This window comes from Stenella coeruleoalba (assembly GCF_951394435.1).
Source record: "Stenella coeruleoalba genome assembly, chromosome: 2".
NCBI lineage: Eukaryota > Metazoa > Chordata > Mammalia > Artiodactyla > Delphinidae > Stenella > Stenella coeruleoalba.
In genome coordinates this window covers 153,018,034-153,035,660 of record NC_137147.1, presented here as the reverse complement: position 1 = coordinate 153,035,660, position 17,627 = coordinate 153,018,034, and the positions used below count along the sequence as shown (strand labels likewise).

Sequence of the window (17,627 nt, the reverse complement as noted above, 5' to 3'; positions counted from 1 at the left end):
GAGGTCCTGCTTTCAGATATTCTTTTGGAATATATACCCAGAAGTGGAATTGTTGGATTATATGTTAATTTTATTTTGCATTTTGTGAAGCACCACTGTGCTGTTTTCCACAGCAGCTGCACCATTTTACATTTCCACAAACAATGCATGAATTCCAATTTCTCGACATCCTCACCAACACTTGTCATTGCCTGTTTTTTTGATAGTAGCCATTCTAATGTGTGTGAGGTGGTATCTCATTGTGGTTTTGATTTGCATTTCCCTAATGATTAGTGATGTTGAGGATTTTCTTATGTGCCCATTGGCCTTAGGCTGGTTATTTTATCAGAAAAAAAAATCTTCTGTCTCTTATTCAGGGTTAATAAGAACGGTTATCAGCATTTCGGGAACAAAGCAGAAAGGAGTTGGAGTTGGAGTGTAGCCATAAGTGTGCAGATTTTTATCCATCCCTCCTTTTCAAGATTATGTCCCTGCTCTCAGTTAGGCTTAGTGTCCTGAATCTAGAGTCCCTGTTGATCAGGCTGTTCTGGGAAGGAACCTCCAGGCAATAGCCAGGGAGAGAAGAGGGGGTGGAAATCAAGGATATTAATTATTTCTTTCAGTTTTCCTATTTCAGCCATACTGGTACCTCCACTTTTAGAGGTGACAGTTGACTCTAATTTCTGAGCCTTTAAGAAACTCTGCAACACCAGCCAGCTCACTTTTTGGCATCATCCCTGTGGCATTTATTTACTTATCAGTATTTAAAGTTTTGCTTTGGTACCTCCTTTTCCCAGTCTCTTTTTCTTCTGCAGTTATGTCTTTTATCACATTATTTCAGTAGGGCTTCAGCAGAGGGTAGAGATAAACGTGTGTCTTTAATTTGCCATTTTAACTGAAACTCCCTCTTGTCATTTTGCTATTGTTGTTATGTTTATTGTTACTATTAATTTTTATCATTATTAATCAATACTCTTTTTTTTCCATTTAGGGAAAAGAAAGAGACAGAAGCAGAGATCTGTCATGAGATATTCCACCAAGCTTTATTAAAGGAAAAGCAAAGATGAGCATCTCTCCCCAGGTACATTTTGTTGGTGTTTGATACCCCTGATGCCATGGTCAGCTTTCCACTTTAACCCTTCCTTGACTCAGATTTTCTGCTCAGTTCATCTATTTTCAGATTTTTGCCTAAAAGGAAAGCATTTCTACTACATACCATCCTCAGTAGGAAAGTAAAATTCGATATACACTGTTTTGCTTTACAAAATCCTTCAGAAACCCAGAGACTTTCTAAGTTTTGGAATACTGTTTTAAAAGTACTTAGATGTTTTGTTTTGGTCTTTTTCATCATACTCATATAAAGCTATAGAATCATGCTTGTTAGTGTCATCTGATAATATGAAGACTGATAGAAGTCAGGAGGGAAGTTACCTGTCATTTCATACAGGCTTAGATGGACCATGGCCTGTCCTATTCTGACATAAAACATTCCCAGAGTATTGTCTTTCAGGACCCAGAAGAAAAACTATTTACCATTTATAATCACCCACTGGGAAAATCACTGGGAAAAGCCTTGACCTTTATTTATTTATTTATTTATTTTTGCTGGTAGGAATTTAACACAAATTTACTTGCATAGGTTTAAATTGCACTTTCTATAATAAAAGTAGAAAGGTTACCCTTTCATATTTTTTTCTTTTTTAACATCTTTATTGGAGTATAATTGCTTTACAATGGTGTGTTAGTTTCTGCTGTATAACAAAGTGAATCAGCTATACGTATACATATATCCCCATATCTCCTCCCTCTTGCGTCTCCCTCCCACCCTCCCTCTCCCACCTCTCTAGATGAACACAAAGCACTGAGCTGATCTCCCTGTGCTATGTGGCTGCTTCCCACTAGCTATCTATTTTACATTTGGTAGTGTATATATGTCCATGCCACTCTCTCACTTCGTCCCAGCTTACACTTGCCCCTCCCTGTGTCCTCAACTCCATTCTCTACATCTACGTCTTTATTCCTGTCCTTCCACTAGGTTTTTCAGAACCGTTTTTTTTTTTTTTAGATTCTATATATGTGTTAGCATATGGTATTTATTTTTCTGTTTCTGACTTACTTCACTCTGTATGACAGACTCTAGGTCCATCCACCTCACTACAAATAACTAAATTTTGTTTATTTTTATGGCTGAGAAATATTCCATTGTATATATGTGCCACATCTTCTTTATCCATTCATCTGTCAATGGACACTTAGGTTGTTTCATATCCTGGCTATTGTAAATACTACTGCAGTGAACATTGTGGTAAATGATTCTTTTTGAATTATGGTTTTCTCAGGGTATATGCCCAGTAGTGGGATTGCTGGGTCATATGGTAGTTCTATTTTTAGTTTCTTAAGGAACCTCCATACTGTTCTCCATAGTGGCTGTATCAATTTACATTCCCACCAACAGTGCAAGAGGGTTCCCTTTTCTCCACACCCTCTCCAGCATTTATCGTTTGTAGGTTTTTTGATGATGGCCATCCTGACCGGTGTGAGGTGATACCTCATTGTAGTTTTGATTTGCATTTCTCTAATTATTAGTGATGTTGAGCATCTTTTCATGTGTTTGTTGGCAATCTGTATATCTTCTTTGGAGAAATGTCTATTTAGGTCTTCTGCCCATTTTTGGATTGGGTTGTTTGTTTTTTTGATATTGAGCTGCATGAGCTGCTTGTATATTTGGACATTAAACCTTTGCCAGTTGCTTCGTTTGCAAATATTTTCTCCCATTCTGAGGGTTGTCTTTTGGTCTTGTTTATGGTTTTCTTTGCTGTGCAAAAGCTTTTAAGTTTCATTAGGTCCCATTTGTTTATTTTTGTTTTTATTTCCATTTCTCTAGGAGGTGGGTCAAAAAGGATCTTACTGTGATTTATGTCATAGAGTGTTCTGCCTCTGTCTTCCTCTAAGAGTTTCATGGTGTCTGGCCTTACATTTAGGTCTTTAATCCACTTTGAGTTGATTTTTGTGTAGAGAGAGTGGGCAACCTTGTCTTGTTCCTGATCTTAGTGGAAATGGTTTCAGTTTTTCACCACTGAGAACGATGCTGGCTGTGGATTTGTCATATTTGGCCTTTATTATGTTGAGGTAGGTTCCTTCTATGCCTAATTTCTGGAGGGTTTTTATCAAAAATGGGTGTTGAAATTTGTCAAAACCTTTTTCTGCATCTATTTAAATGATCATATGTTTTTTCTCCTTCAATTTGTTAATATGGTGAATCACATTTATTGATTTGCATATATTTAAGAATCCTTGCCTTCCTGAGATAAACTCCACTTGATCATGGGGTATCATCCTTTTAATGTGCTGCTGGATTCTGTTTGTGAGTATTTTGTTGAGGATTTTTGCATCTATGTTCATCAGTGATATTGGCCTATAGTTTTCTTTTTTTGTGACATCTTTGTCTGGTTTTGGTACCGGGGATGATGGTGGCCTTGTAGAATGAGTTTGGGTGTGTTCCTCCCTCTGCTATATTTTGGAAGAGTTTGCGAAGGATAGGTGTTAGCTTTTCTCTAAATGTTTGATAGAATTTGCCTGTCAAGCCATCTGGTCCTGGGCTTTTGTTTGTTGGAAGATTTTAATCACAGTCTCAATTTCAGCGCTTGTGATTGGTCTGTTTATATCTTCTATTTCTTCCTGGTTCAGTCTCAGAAAGTTGTGCTTTTCTAAAACTGTGTCCAATTCTTCCAGATTGTCTATTTTATTGGCATATAGTTGCTTGTAGTAATCTCTCATGATCCTTTGTATTTCTGCGGTGTCTTTTGTAACTTCTCCTTTTTCATTTCTAATTTTATTGATTTGAGTCCTCTCCATCTTTTTCTTGATGAGTCTGGCTAAAGGTTTGTCAATTTTCTTTATCTTCTCAAAGAACCAGCTTTTAGTTCTATTGATCTTTTGTATTGTTTCCTTTATTTCTTTTTCATTTATTTGTGATCTGTTCTTTATGATTTATTTCCTTCTGCTAACTTTGGTGTTTTTTTTATCTTCTTTCTCTGATTGTTTTAGTTGTGAGGTTAGGTTGTTTATTTCATATGTTTCTTGTTTCTTGAGGTAGGATTGTATTGCTATAAACTTCCCTCTTAGAACTGCTTTTGCTGCACCCCATAGGTTTTGGATCGTCGTGTTTTCATTATCATTTGTTTCTAGGTATCTTTTGATTTCCTCTTTGATTTCTTCAGTGATCTCTTGGTTATTTAGTAGCGTATTTTTTAGCCTCCATGTGTTTGTATTTTTTTACAGTTTTTTTCCTGTAATTGATATCTAGTCTCATAGCATTGTGATCAGAAAAGATCACTGATAAGATTTCAGTTTTCTTAACTTTACCAAGGCTTGATTTGTGACCCAAGATATGATCTATCCTGGAGAATGTTCCATGAGCACGTGAGAAGAAATTGTATTCTGTGGGTTTTTGATGGAATGTCGTATAAATATCAATTAAGTCCATCTCATTTAATGTGTCATTTAAAGCTTGTGTTTCCTTATTTAATTTCATTTTGGATGATCTGTCCATTGGTGAAAGTGGGGTGTTAAAGACCCCTATTATGATTGTGTTACTGTCAATTTCCCCTTTTATGGCTGTTAGCATTTGCCTTATGTATTGAGGTGCTCCTATGTTGGGTGCATAAATATTTACAATTGTTATATCTTCTTCTTGAATTGATCCCTTGATCATTATGTAGTGTCCTTCTTTTTCTCTTGTAATAGACTTTATTTTAAAGTATATTTTGTCTGATATGAGAATTGCTACTCCAGCTTTCTTTTGATTTCCATTTGCATGGAATATCTTTTTCCATCCCCTCACTTTCAGTCTGTATGTGTCCCTAGGTCTGAATGGGTCTCTTGTAGACAGCATATATATGTGTCTTATGTTTGTTTCCATTGAGCCAGTCTGTGTCTTTTGGTTGGAGCATTTAATCAATTTACATTTAAGGTAGTTATCAGTATGTATGTTCCTATTACCATTTTCTTAATTGTTTTGGGTTTGTTATTGTAGATCTTTACCTTCTCTTGTGCTTCTTGCCTAGAGAAATTCCTTTAGCATTTGTTGTAAAGCTGGTTTGGTGGTGCTGAATTCTCTTAGCTTTTGCTTGTCTGTAAAGTTTTTAATTTCTCCGTCGAATCTGAATGAGATCCTTTCTGGGTAGACTTATCTTGTAGGCTTTCTCCTTTCATCACTTTAAATATGTCCTGCCGCTCCCTAGTTATAGCTTGCAGAGCTTCTTCTGAAAGATCAGCTGTTTACCTTATAGGGTTTCCCTTGTATGTTATTTGTTGCTTTTTCCTTGCTGCTTTTAATATTTTTTCTTTGTATTTAATATTTGATAGTTTGATTAATATGTCTTGGCGTGTTTCTCCTTGGATTTATCCTGTATGGGAATCTCTGCGCTTCCTGGACTTGACTGACTATTTCCTTTCAACTGTAATCTCTTCAAATATTTTCTCAGTCCCTTTTTTTTCCTCTTCTTCTTCTGGGATCCCTATAATTCGAATGTTAGTGTGTTTAATGTTGTCCCAGAAGTCTCTGAGATTGTCCTCAATTCTTTTCATTTTTTTTTTTTATTCTGCTCTGCGGTAGTTATTTCCACTATTTTATCTTCCAGGCCACTTATCCATTCTTCTGCCTCAGTTATTCTGCTGTTGATTCCTTCTAGAGAATTTTTAATTTCATTTATTGTGTTGTTCATCATTGTTTGTTTGCTCATTAATTCTTCTAGGTCCTTGTTAAAAGTTTCTTGTATTTTCTCCATTCTGTTTCCAAGATTTTGGATCATCTCTACTATCATTACTCTGAATTCTTTTTCAGGTAGACTGCCTATTTCCTGTTCATTTGTTTGGTCTGGTGGGTTTTTACCTTACTCCTTCATCTGCTGTGTATTTCTCTGTCTTCTCATTTTGCTTAACTTACGGTGTTTGGGGTCTCCTTTTTTGCTCGCTGCAGGTTCATAGTTACCATTGTTTTTGGTGTTGCCTCCGGTGGGAGACGTTTGTTCAGTGGGTTGTGTAGGCTTCCTGGTGGAGGGGACTGCTGCCTGTGTTTAGTGGATAAGGCTGGATCTTGTCTTTCCTGTGGGCAGGACCACGTCCGGTAGTGTGTTTTGGGGTATCTGTGAACTTATTATGATTTTAGGCTGCCTCTGTGCTAATGGGTGGGGTTGCGTTCATGTCTTGCTAGTTGTTTTGCATAGGGTGTCCAGCACTATAGCTTGCTGGTCGTTGAGTGGAGCTGTGTCTTAGCATTGAGATGTAGATCTCTGGGAGAGCTTTTGCTGTTTGATATTACATGTGGCCGGGAGGTCTCTGGTGGACCAATGTCCTGAACTCAGCTCTCCCACCTCAGAGGCTCAGGCTTGACACCTGGTCAGTGCATAAAGACCGTGTCAGCCACACGGCTCAGAAGTAAAGGGAGAAAGAAAGAAAGAGAGAGAGAGAGGAGAGAGAGAGAGGGAGAGAGGGAGGGAGGGAGGGAGGAAGGAAGGAAAAAAAGTAAAATAAAATGAAATAAAGTTATTAAATTAAAAAAGTATTCAAAATAAAAATATTAAAATAATTTAAAAAAAGAAAGAAAGAAAGAGAGCAACCAAACCAAAAAATAAATCCATCAATGATAACAAGCACTAAAAACTATACTAAAAAAAAGAACAAAAAATAGACAGACAGAACCCTAGGACAAATGGCAAAAGCAAAGCTATACAGAGAAAATCACACAAAGAAACATACACACGCACTCACAAAAGGGAAAAAGGAAAAAAAAATAGAAACATATAAAACACAGAAGAAAGCAACCAAGTCAATAAAGAAATCTACCAATGATAATAAGCTCGAAATACCAAACTGAGATAAACATAAAACCAGAAACAAATTAGATGCAGAAAGTAAACCCCAAGTCTACAGTTGCTCCCAAAGTCCACTGCCTCAATTTTGGGATGATTCGTTGTCTATTCGGCTATTCCGCAGATGCAGGGTACATCAAGTTGATTGTGGAGATTTAATCTGCTGCTCCTGAGGCTGCAGGGAGAAATTTCCCTTTCTTTTCTTTGTTCACACAGCTCCTGGGGTTCAGCTTTGGATTTGACCCCGCCTCTGCGTGTAGGTCACCTGAGGGCATCTGTTCCCTGCCTAGACAGGATGGGGTTAAAGTAGCAGCTGATTAAGGGGCTCTGGCTCACTCAGGCCGAGGAGAGGGAGGGGTATGGAATGTGGGGCAAGCGTGTGGTGGTAGAGGCCAGTGTGATGTTGCAACAGCCTGAGGCGCACCGTGTGTTCTCCTGGGGAAGTTGTCCCTGGATCTCGGGACCCTGGCAGTGGCGGGCTGCACAGGTTCTTAGGAGGGGAGGTATGGATAGTGACCTGTGCTTGCACACAGGCTTCTTGGTGTCTGCAGAAGCAGCCTTAGCGTCTCATGCCCGTCTCTGCTGTCCGCACTGATAGCCGCAGCTCACGCCTGTCTCTGGAGCTTGTTTAGGTGGGGCTCTGAATCCTCTCTTCTCGTGCACCCTGAAAACAATGGTCTCTTGCCTCTTCGGCAGGTCCAGACATTTCCCCGACTCCCTCGCGGCTAGCTATGGTGCACTAACCCCCTTCAGGCTGTGTTCACGCCGCCAACCCCAGTCCTCTCCCTGGGATCTGACCTCTGAATCCTGAGCCTCAGCTACCAGCCCCCGCCCGCCCCAGCGGGGGAGCAGAGAAGCCTCTTAGGCTGGTGAGTGCTGGTCGACACCAATCCTCTATGCGGGAATCTCTCAGCTTTGCCCTCTGCACCCCTGTTTCTGTGCTCTCCTCCGTGGCTCTGAAGCTTCCCCCCACCACCCCGTCTCCACCAGTGAAGGGGCTTCCTAGTGTGTGGAAACTTTTCCTCCTTCACAGCTCCCTCCCAGAGGTGCAGGTTCCGTCCCTATTCTTTTGTCTCTGTTTTTCCTTTTTTCTTTTGCCCTACCCCGGTACGCAGGGAGTTTCTTGCCTTTTGGGAAGTCTGAGGTCCTCTGCCAGCGTTCAGTAGGTGTTCTGTAGGAGTTGTTCCACATGTACCTGTAGTTTTGATGTATTTGTGGGGAGGAAGGTGATCTCCGTGTCTTACTCCTACGCCATCTTGAAGTTGCCTCCAGCCTTGACCTTAAAATAAACTGTTGAAAACTTCTAAACTAGTTCTTGATCCTGGGAGTGCTAAGTTAACATGAAACATTTTAAAAGAAAAGGCTTTTGTTAAAACAGACTATTTAGATTGTTTATGCCAAAGTGCTGTCCCTAATCTGAGTTAAAGCACTTATTCAAGCACTGGAGTGCCATGATAGTTGGCTATAATTAAGATTCTAAAACCAGGCGTATTTGGTATGTGTAGTAATTTCAGTGATTTGTACTATTGTATCAGTTATACTGTACATGCATATGGTAATTGAGAGATTGGAATTGTTAGTCCCAATGTATAGATGAGAAAATTGAGGTTCCGGGTAGTATATGAAACTACTTTTGTAATGTCGAACAGCTAGTAAGAAAGTGAAGGTGTGACATGCAATGATAGTACTGAAGACTCCATGTGCAATGCCTGCTGCAACGCAAAATACCTGCATTAAACTACATAGATATTTGGGGAAAGTGATCAAGGATGTAAAGAACAAAAGAAGTGAGGAACAGTGAAAACCAGATTAAAAGATATTAGATATAGAACCTTCTCCTCACCTTTTGCTTCACCTGTGCCTGGAATGGTATATATTTGCTTGCTATTTTGGACACGTTGACCAGCCCTGTATAAAAAGAACACTGAAGATTCCTTCACAAAAGCTATCTATGCTTGCTATCACATATCCTAGTTCTAGCAAAATGCCGGGAATTAAAGAAAATCTCACTGCTCATTAGTTTCCAATACTAAGGAAGGGCACACTTATTTACATAAAGGTAGGCATCCTGGTTTCACTTCTGGCTGGGTGCAGGAGCCACCAGCTTTCTCAAGCCAGTGACCCCCATCAATGCAATGGCTCAACACCTTCTGTTTGTTTTCTGGCCTCAATTTCAGGTGCCCTGGGCCTCTCAGCTCAGACAGAGCCTTCATTTGATTTGCACACAGAACTAGCTTGAATGCAGTCACCTCCAGTTAGGACAATAAGAGAAAATGGCTTTATTTGGATGACTAAAGTAAAATCTCTCCACATTTACTATATACCCTGGCTTCTTAGATGCTTACAAAGAATAAAGGGACATACTTTCACCATTTCCCAGGAAAGCTTAGGTGGTAGTGAAATAAAGCAGAGTTTTCTTCCTTTTTCTTCAGAGAAAGTCTTTAGCCTGAGAGAAGGTAAAGAAGTAAGATCCTAGTAAATAAACAGGAACCTAATACTGCAAACATGTATGAGGGTAGAATATGACTTCTGTATTAAGAAAAATGATGAATGTTTTCACATTATGGGAACAGCTTTAGCACACCCTTAAAATAGCACATTAGCGATATGTGAAGACATAGAGATATTTGTCTCTATACTTTAAACCTTTTCTCTTCCACAAGGATTTTTAGTAAGTATATGTTATGGACTAGAGCTCAGAGACTGTGAAAGAAAATTTCTAGCCTTGAGTGTTGCTGCCACCTACATGACGGGAAGACTACAAACAAAACCCAACCCCTATCCAGACAAGCATCAGCTGCAGTATACTTTCTATGAAAACATACTTTAGAAATCTCCATATTTGTTCCTTTAATTGACTATCCCAATCACAACTGAAGTGATAGTGTTCACTATTTTCACCTCACTTCTTGTCTCAAATTCTTGTAGAAACTGGAGCAGTTTTGTGTAGATTGGTGGGAATACACTGACTGTATGAAATAGGGGCTGATCCAAGGAAATCTTCCTTACCATCAAAACAGTCCTAAGTGCAACCTGATCCCTGTGACAATGACTGTCTCAGGGAGAGGGTGAAGGCTCTCAATCTTACTGTCCTATAGTTTCCCCCCACCCCCACCCCCCAAGCCTGCAGGCTTTAAAATACAAGAGGAAGAAATAAATAAAATGTTTCCTCAGTTGATTATAACTATAAGTTGATGTAAATGGAGATAACATGAACGTAAGAATTCTTTTGATATAGATAAGAATGGTTATTTCTGATAGGAAATGCAGTTTCCACTGCAGAACTAACAGGAAATCTCTTTAAAAGTCTAAAGGAAACTTGTGATATGTCAAGAACATGTCATAGATCTTCCTTTTATCTTGGATGGCATCATCTGAGGGCCATGATGCTCAGTGACTGAGGCTGTGTGAAACACATTCTCCCTAGAAGATACACATGCAAGATCGAAAAGCCGATTGATGACTTTACGGATAATTACAATTAAAATAATTGCTAAGTGAATAAATGATAGGTTTTGTAAGCAAGTACCAAGCAGTTACTGCTATTGCATCATGTTATGAATATTGGCATTTTGCTGGCATTTGGCACTTTCCAGATTTAGGCACAGTGTTGTACTAAACATGTACTAGTCATCTTTGATGTTAAAAACCTTGTATCCTTGAATTAGAAAATCACTGCTACCTTTCCAATTAGTAACAAGTTGAAGACAGAAGGATCCCTAAAAACAACGATGGGAAAACCTTGTCTGTGCAATGAAAAAAGGGCATTTGGAAAAACAATGTCAAAAGGGAGCACTCTATGTGCTCAACATTTCCCCCTGTATACCACGAGAAATAAGCCATTTAAAACATTTTCAATGGTCTATGGCTTCGGTTTTCACATGGTATTAAAACAACTATTTCTTACCATTTGTATCATTATAATCATGCTCATAATGATGAAGTTGTCACAGTCTATTTACCTGCACTATGCTTTCTGGGATAAAAGTGAATTTATCCTAGACTTAATGAATAGAGCCTAAGGCTAGACGGTGGCAAAAAATTCAATAATCAAGATAAATATATTTTAACACAATATTTATAAAAATCAAATTAATGCAAAAAATTCCTGACATTGAAATCTTAAATGAAGATAGAATCTGATAAGGTCTGATGAGGGTGAGAGTGAGTGAGTGAGCGGTACTAGGACAACCTCACCCCAGTCCCTGCCCTGCCAATGACATGAAGTGACGCATGTTGTCTTCAGAGGTCACAGTTGGGTGGGAGTTTCCAGTGGCATGCTCTTACTGGAAGATCTGTTAATTTCCAGTTTACGTTTTTCTCATACATGCTATCTGTAGGGTCCTTGTTGATGAAATCAGAGTGCAAAGTCGTCTGGGGACCATTGTACAGGAAGCCATGTAGCTTCATCAGAAAGATATCTACTCAAGAGAGTTTTAACTTTGCAACTTTTTTGGTCACAGTTCATTTTGAAAGTATTTTACTTTGCTAACTAGGTACATGTTTACAAAGTAATGACTTCCATATGAGATTAGACACAACTTTGAGCACTTTACACGTAAAATAACATTTTGTGGAGAACCAAAGAATATATAGCACTACTTTTAAATAACTGTGTAATCAAAATGTATGCAATAGAAATTTTAAAATTACATGAAAGAGCCCATTCTGTAAAAATGACTTTAAAGTCAATTGGAATTAATATATTCTGAGCCTTCTTTTTAAACATCTGGCATAAAACTTAAATTTTAAAACTTCAGTTATTATAATGTGCCCTCTAAAGACTGAAGAGAAAGAATATCTTTTCTAAAATTTTCATATTAATAATTATAAAAGACTTTTAAATACAGAACATTGGAGGGAAATGTACAAGGAAGGAAACAAAAAATACCCCAATACTACCATCTTGAGATAGAATGTTAATACTTAGTAAAATATTTCCTATCGTTTTTCTAATAGTGACATGTTTAAAGTAGCCTTAACTTAGTTTCTAAAATAGCAACAGAATATTTCAGGCCTGAGGCCACCGTTCCGTGTTTATAATGCTATAAATTTTACCTTATATTTGAAGTGTTTTACAGTGTTCATATTGCTTTCCATAAACCATCTCGTACAGGGCCTCTGGACGAGCCCTTTGAGGGAGCTCTCTACATGGATGGGGAAGCGAGGCTCTGAGATGCACAGCAAGGACATGCTGCCTAGACACATGGCAGTGAAGTTCTGGCTCTTAAACCTAGATTCTTCCCTTATGCAATATTGCCAGTGTGTAACTCCACAATGAATAACAGAACCCAGGCTTGCAAATTTGAAAATATGATATTCCTTGGAGGAAAATATATAATCATAAACATCACCAAGATTATTACCAAGAAAGAAGCCCAATGTAATTTTTAAATGATTTACTTATTACAATGCCAAAGAAGACTCTGGATACAAACACGTTTGTTTGCTAATACAATTACTCCACTCTTACCTAAGACTGTACATACAAAGGGACAAACACCTAATTAAGAGGCAGTCAGTTTTGAGTTTCTAGGGACGATATGAGTGATCCATTTAATTGTGTGGCAATTTACTATTTCAAATTCTCCTCACAACAGAAATTCCTGAAACATGTTGAAAGTAAGTCAATATCATTATTTTTAAACAGACTAGTGGATCTGTGTCATAAATACACTTGCACATGTATATCAGGGAACATTATTTAAATGTCTATCTCTAAAACTCTCATTTTTAGGAATTAAAAGTTTTGATAATTAATGCTGTTGGTCTCCAGAATTCGTATTGATAAAAGGTTTTAATTAGTCATTCGATAGGAATTTTTAAATTTTAGCAACTATAAACTGTGTTACCAAAAAAATCTTAAAAATTTCATTTAGTAATGTCAGGGTTATGCTACTTCTAATTTCCTATAGCTAGTGACATAATAAAACATTTATCAAGAATTCAATATTGGTTTCCTTGGACCTGAAAAAATGCTAAATATGGCAACTATTTAAACTTATTTTTATTCTTCTTTGAAAAAAGAATAATAGGACATAGATATAAAAACAAGTTTATTTTTAATAAACATAACAGAACTTGAGCATCTGAATTAGTTTCAACTATTAAAATTGCCCTTGTGAGAGGATATATCCTTATTTGATATTGCTATCATTAATAATATTTTTGGGAGTCCTCCTTGTAATGGCTTTCAGAGCCAGAACACAGCGTGCAAGAAAATGTGTTCCATTGCCTAGCTTGCTACCTTCCCTTATTTTGAAATTTGTTCCACATGTCTTTTGACAATTTTCAGAGGGGTGAGGGAAGCACACACACACATACATGTATATTTTTTCAAAGGATGGTAATTTTCCATCATTATTCATATTAACAATATGTTATTGTTAGTGACATACAACTCAAAAGTAATTTCAAGTAATATCTTTTAGGAAAGAAAAGAACACACATTTTTGTCTATTTTAAAACAGTCACACTCACCTCTCTGGTTCTGGTATATTCATTTACTCCAGTCATTAATTATAAGCTCTGTAAGGGTAGAAACCATTCTATTTCAATTTTATAGCTCTATTCTCTAATCTCCCCCTCTCCCTTGCCCACTGCATCCTCCCTTGTACAGAACCTGATGCTGATGCCCCAAAAAATGTTTGTTGAATTGAAGTGACTATAACTTCCCTATTAGATAGATATATAAAGATATATATCATATATTTAACACTTTATTTCCATTTTTCTATGGATTAGTCAATATTTGTATTCATATGCACACTAATAATCTTCTTGATGATTTTCTATAAATTCAGGAATTATACAATATAAATCACAGCAAATAAATCAGATCACTAAAGGCCTTGATATATGAGCACTTTATGTCTGTTCTTATTTATATTGCTTCCCATATTTTAGTTTGAGAATTCCTGCTAGTCAAGCTTCTTTCTGGGAACAGAACTACAAGAGTTTTTACTTATTAAAGATCAGTTGTGATGTGCTATCAGTAGATTCCCCTTCCCTAGTTTACATGTATATGGCCAACAAGATCAACCTTTAGCGAAAGACATTAGCCTCTATGTCATTAGAAGTCTAAATTAACTTGACTGCACAAGATTGGTCCCTATTATACTGTGTATCACTTATTTGGGCTAATTGATGACTAAATGGAATTGGCTATTTGTTGACATTTCATGTTTAAGGATGAGATTTACCATAGGGTGATTGAGCTGAATTAAAGCATCTACTAAGACAAAATATCCTAACCTAACAAATGAAACAAATTTGGTAAAGTTTTAAATCAAATACATTTAAGCAACATTAAATTTAAAAGCATTGTTTGTTACATTGTTTAAAAGCAATAGGGTTATATAATTCAGGAACTGAAAAATGGAAGAAAATCTAAAATGGTATTAAATTTGTCTCTGTGGGCTGGCACTCCTTGTTGGAAATAGTCAAACAAAAGTAAGAGGCATTGAATGATTTAGACAATGATTTTCTAAAATTAGATGAATTTGAATATTTTCCATCGGTAATGACTCTGGCCAAAGTATCAGCAGATTTACTACAAACTAATAACTAGACTAATAACAACATAGCTTATACACAATGATAAACAGCTGGCATGTTTGGGGTTTCTTAATTTGTCCAAATCCAGTTCAACAGATGAGATTCCATTTAGCACAGCTTGCAGGAGCACACCTTTGCTCTCCATAAATGATGTCTTCGTTCACCTGGAAAGAAAACAGATTATCTTGGGTTATATGGTAAAATAAAGAAATAAGAGAGAAGAAAGGGCAGGAGGAAGGAAGGGAGAGAGGAAGGGTGGGAGAGAGGGGAGGATGAAAGGAGGGAGGAAATGAGGAAAGAAATAAGTGAAGAAATGGAAGAAGGAAGGAAGGAATTACCTATAATTTCTACATTTCTTTTTCTATAGGAAATAAAATGTTAAGACAATAAAGAAATTCTTATAAACCAGGCCTCAGGTAAATGTATTTTAATTGCACATCTTATTGGTATAGGTCTTTTTTAATCACCGAGAAAGGTAAAAAGTTGTCAACAAGATGAATCAAGTTTGAAATTAGTAAATTTCCATAAATTTCAAGGAGCTGAATTGTTCTTAGAGAAACTCACAACTGCAGTTTTAGGACCAGATGTTATAAATGTCAGTTGAAATATGGTTTGAGCTATGGAATAAAAAAACTGCACATACTTCTCAGACTACTTGGATGATTATTGCAGGCTAAAAGATCACTTGATTAAATTAATTTGAATAATTAGAGCACTGTGCCTCAGTAAACTACTTCTAAACACATTTATATTAATGTTGTGACTAATCATAGTAACTCCCACTCCTACTGGCAAAAACTCAAAAAGCTGATTATTTACTTTAGCTAAACCAATATTCAGAATTGTATTATATATGTATTACATATATATGCCTAGAATTTTATGTCCTTTAAAGGTTATTAGATTAATGCTTAAAATTTTCCCTTTGGGTAAATTATTTACAATATTGATATTGTTAAACGCAACTAGAAGACGGAGCTTACATGTTTTTACTACTGAAATTGTTCTTACTTCTTCTGGAACGTTTTTTTTACCACTAAACATAAGAAGTGTGTTCTTGATGGCTATGATTGATGGGCTGCTCGCACATTCTACATTTTTTCTGCTTCGCACATCATCATCAGCCATCTCCAACACTCCACTCCTGAGTCTGTCCTACTTTCTGTTACCTGATTTTTGCTGGTGATTCATGAGCCAGAATAGTATAAAAAAAAAAAAAAAAAACAACCTTGGCTTTTCACAACGTAGTATCCCCTAGGAAACTGTAAGAAATCTAGTTTTGTTCATCAGATTCATGCAAATGCAATATTGATTAACAATGATGTATGTAGATCTACATAACGTGCTATATAAAAACCACTAAAGTGTTCTGTTAATGGCAGATGCATACTGATTATAAACTACTTCAGAATGACATAAAAATGCTTATCTGAATCCTTTTTTTTGTACTTCCAAGTTCTCTCTTGTCACTACTATTTTCAGCTGAAGCTATATTTAAGTGCACTATCCCTGGTGCACTAGGAAGTAAAATTCTTAATTTTCCAAGCCAATAAGGTGATAAAAGCTCAAGGTTTCTCATTAACACTTGGATAAAATTTGTGAATGTCACACTAAATTTTTTGTCATCATGAGTACAAAGATGAGGGGCAAGGAACACTTTTTTAATATTCTGGAGATTGGGGATTGAGCTATAATCACTGTGCATGGAACAGTTAATAAGAAGTTAACCATCAAAAGACTAAACTGAACTATTTTTGTGATAACATCTTTCAGTTTCAAAAGCAACCAGGCCTTAAAGAGCCAAAGAAAGCAAGCCTAATGGCCCTAAAAACTCAAAAAAGGGAGCTGCAAGTTCACATGTTGTCTCAGTGCTTCTATTACTAGACATTGAAGTTATTCCCACAGGTTCCAGGAATGTATAAATGCTGGTGAAGAAGCCAGTAGACTTTACAGAGTCTAAGCCAGAAACTTCAATCTGGGATTCACCTGTGAGTCAAAACTCGTTGCTAATGAATTATTCCAAAGAAAAGACACTGCTGAGGGAGGCCTTAACCGATCAGACAAGACCTCCAGGTTCACTAGCTGGCTCAGAGTAACAAGAATGCTCTGGTCTAAAGGTGCTTTGCCAACCTTAATGGACTGCAGGCACCCACCTGGGTATACAGCTTGAACCAATAAAGAGATCACAATGGCATGATGAATAAGGTAGAGCGCTTTAGAGACTGGGTGAATGACCACTCCACCAGGTATCTAAATTGTGACCTATATGCACACTCCAGGACATTTACAAATGGGTCATCCTAGTCAATTCAGTGCTGGAGAAGCAGTGATGTCAATGAAAAAATAAACAATCTACATACTGAGTTCAAAACCCATTTTATTCAAAGACAGTCAATTTGCAAAGTCAACCTTACTATTTTATATAAATTCTAAAAGTTTGATTTTATTACTGATATTTTTAAATCCTCTATCAACATTTAAAACATTTCAACTTCATCTTTTAAAAAATTGTTTTAGTTTTTCTGTACTTCAAGTTTTCTTACTCTCTGCAAATGCAAATTAGTTGGTATGAGCAATATAAAGCTATATGAGCTAAAGTAATATGATGTTTAGAGAATTTGCCAAGAAATCTTTCCTTAGAGAGAAGAATATATGAGGCAATATTCTTGAACTGTGCTTGAATAGGAAAATGATTTTTTTGTTTTCATTTTCCAGATGCTGTTTGAACAACTGGGCTATTAATTAAAAATGATGTAATAAATATATTAGTCATTTAGAATTGCATAGATAAAAACCATGTAAGGTCAATATCCATTAAAGCCAAAAGACTGACCACATTCAACTTTGTAACTAGGGGATTTTGCATGTACATGAAAATGTTAAAAAGAATTTTAAATGAGTGATAATATTCCAGGGGAAAATGGTAAGAATAATTCATTCATATTTAAATACACTCCTTTCCATACAAGAAATAATGACTATACTAATGAAATTATAAGCTTAGCTACTGAAGCAGTTCTATTGGTTTGAGAACATCTTCTCAAAGCTTACCATTTAAAAATCCCAAATTTTGTTTTTTCTTCTAACAAAGGCGGTTAAACATGCTTTCCAGAGAAACACCACCTGTACATGGTAAATAGAGTTAACTAAACAACCAAAGTAATGTTTATAGTTTTGGAGGCCCTACATTTGAACGACTTGATATTTTGAAGTTAATTT

At 36.7% G+C, this 17,627-nt stretch overlaps 2 protein-coding genes across 14 annotated transcripts in view; one reads left to right on the top strand and one right to left on the bottom strand.

Moving 5' to 3' along the window:
- The window catches only part of LOC307181738 (uncharacterized protein), an 817,010-nt gene that overhangs the window by 602,992 nt on the left and 196,391 nt on the right, over positions 1-17,627 (top strand). For all 12 annotated transcript variants that reach the window (XR_013827019.1, XM_079912525.1, XM_079912522.1 and 9 more), the window contains one exon: positions 971-1,060. The gene's annotated coding sequence lies outside the window, so the exon portion shown is untranslated. The remainder of the gene's footprint in view (positions 1-970; positions 1,061-17,627) is intronic.
- The window catches only part of WDR72 (WD repeat domain 72), a gene marked incomplete at its 5' end in the record, with an annotated part of 189,676 nt that continues 186,438 nt past the window's right edge, over positions 14,390-17,627 (bottom strand). For both annotated transcript variants that reach the window (XM_079912516.1, XM_079912517.1), the window contains one exon: positions 14,390-14,572. In XM_079912516.1, coding sequence (XP_079768642.1) covers positions 14,517-14,572 — 56 coding nt within the window. In that variant the 3' untranslated portion in view covers positions 14,390-14,516. The remainder of the gene's footprint in view (positions 14,573-17,627) is intronic.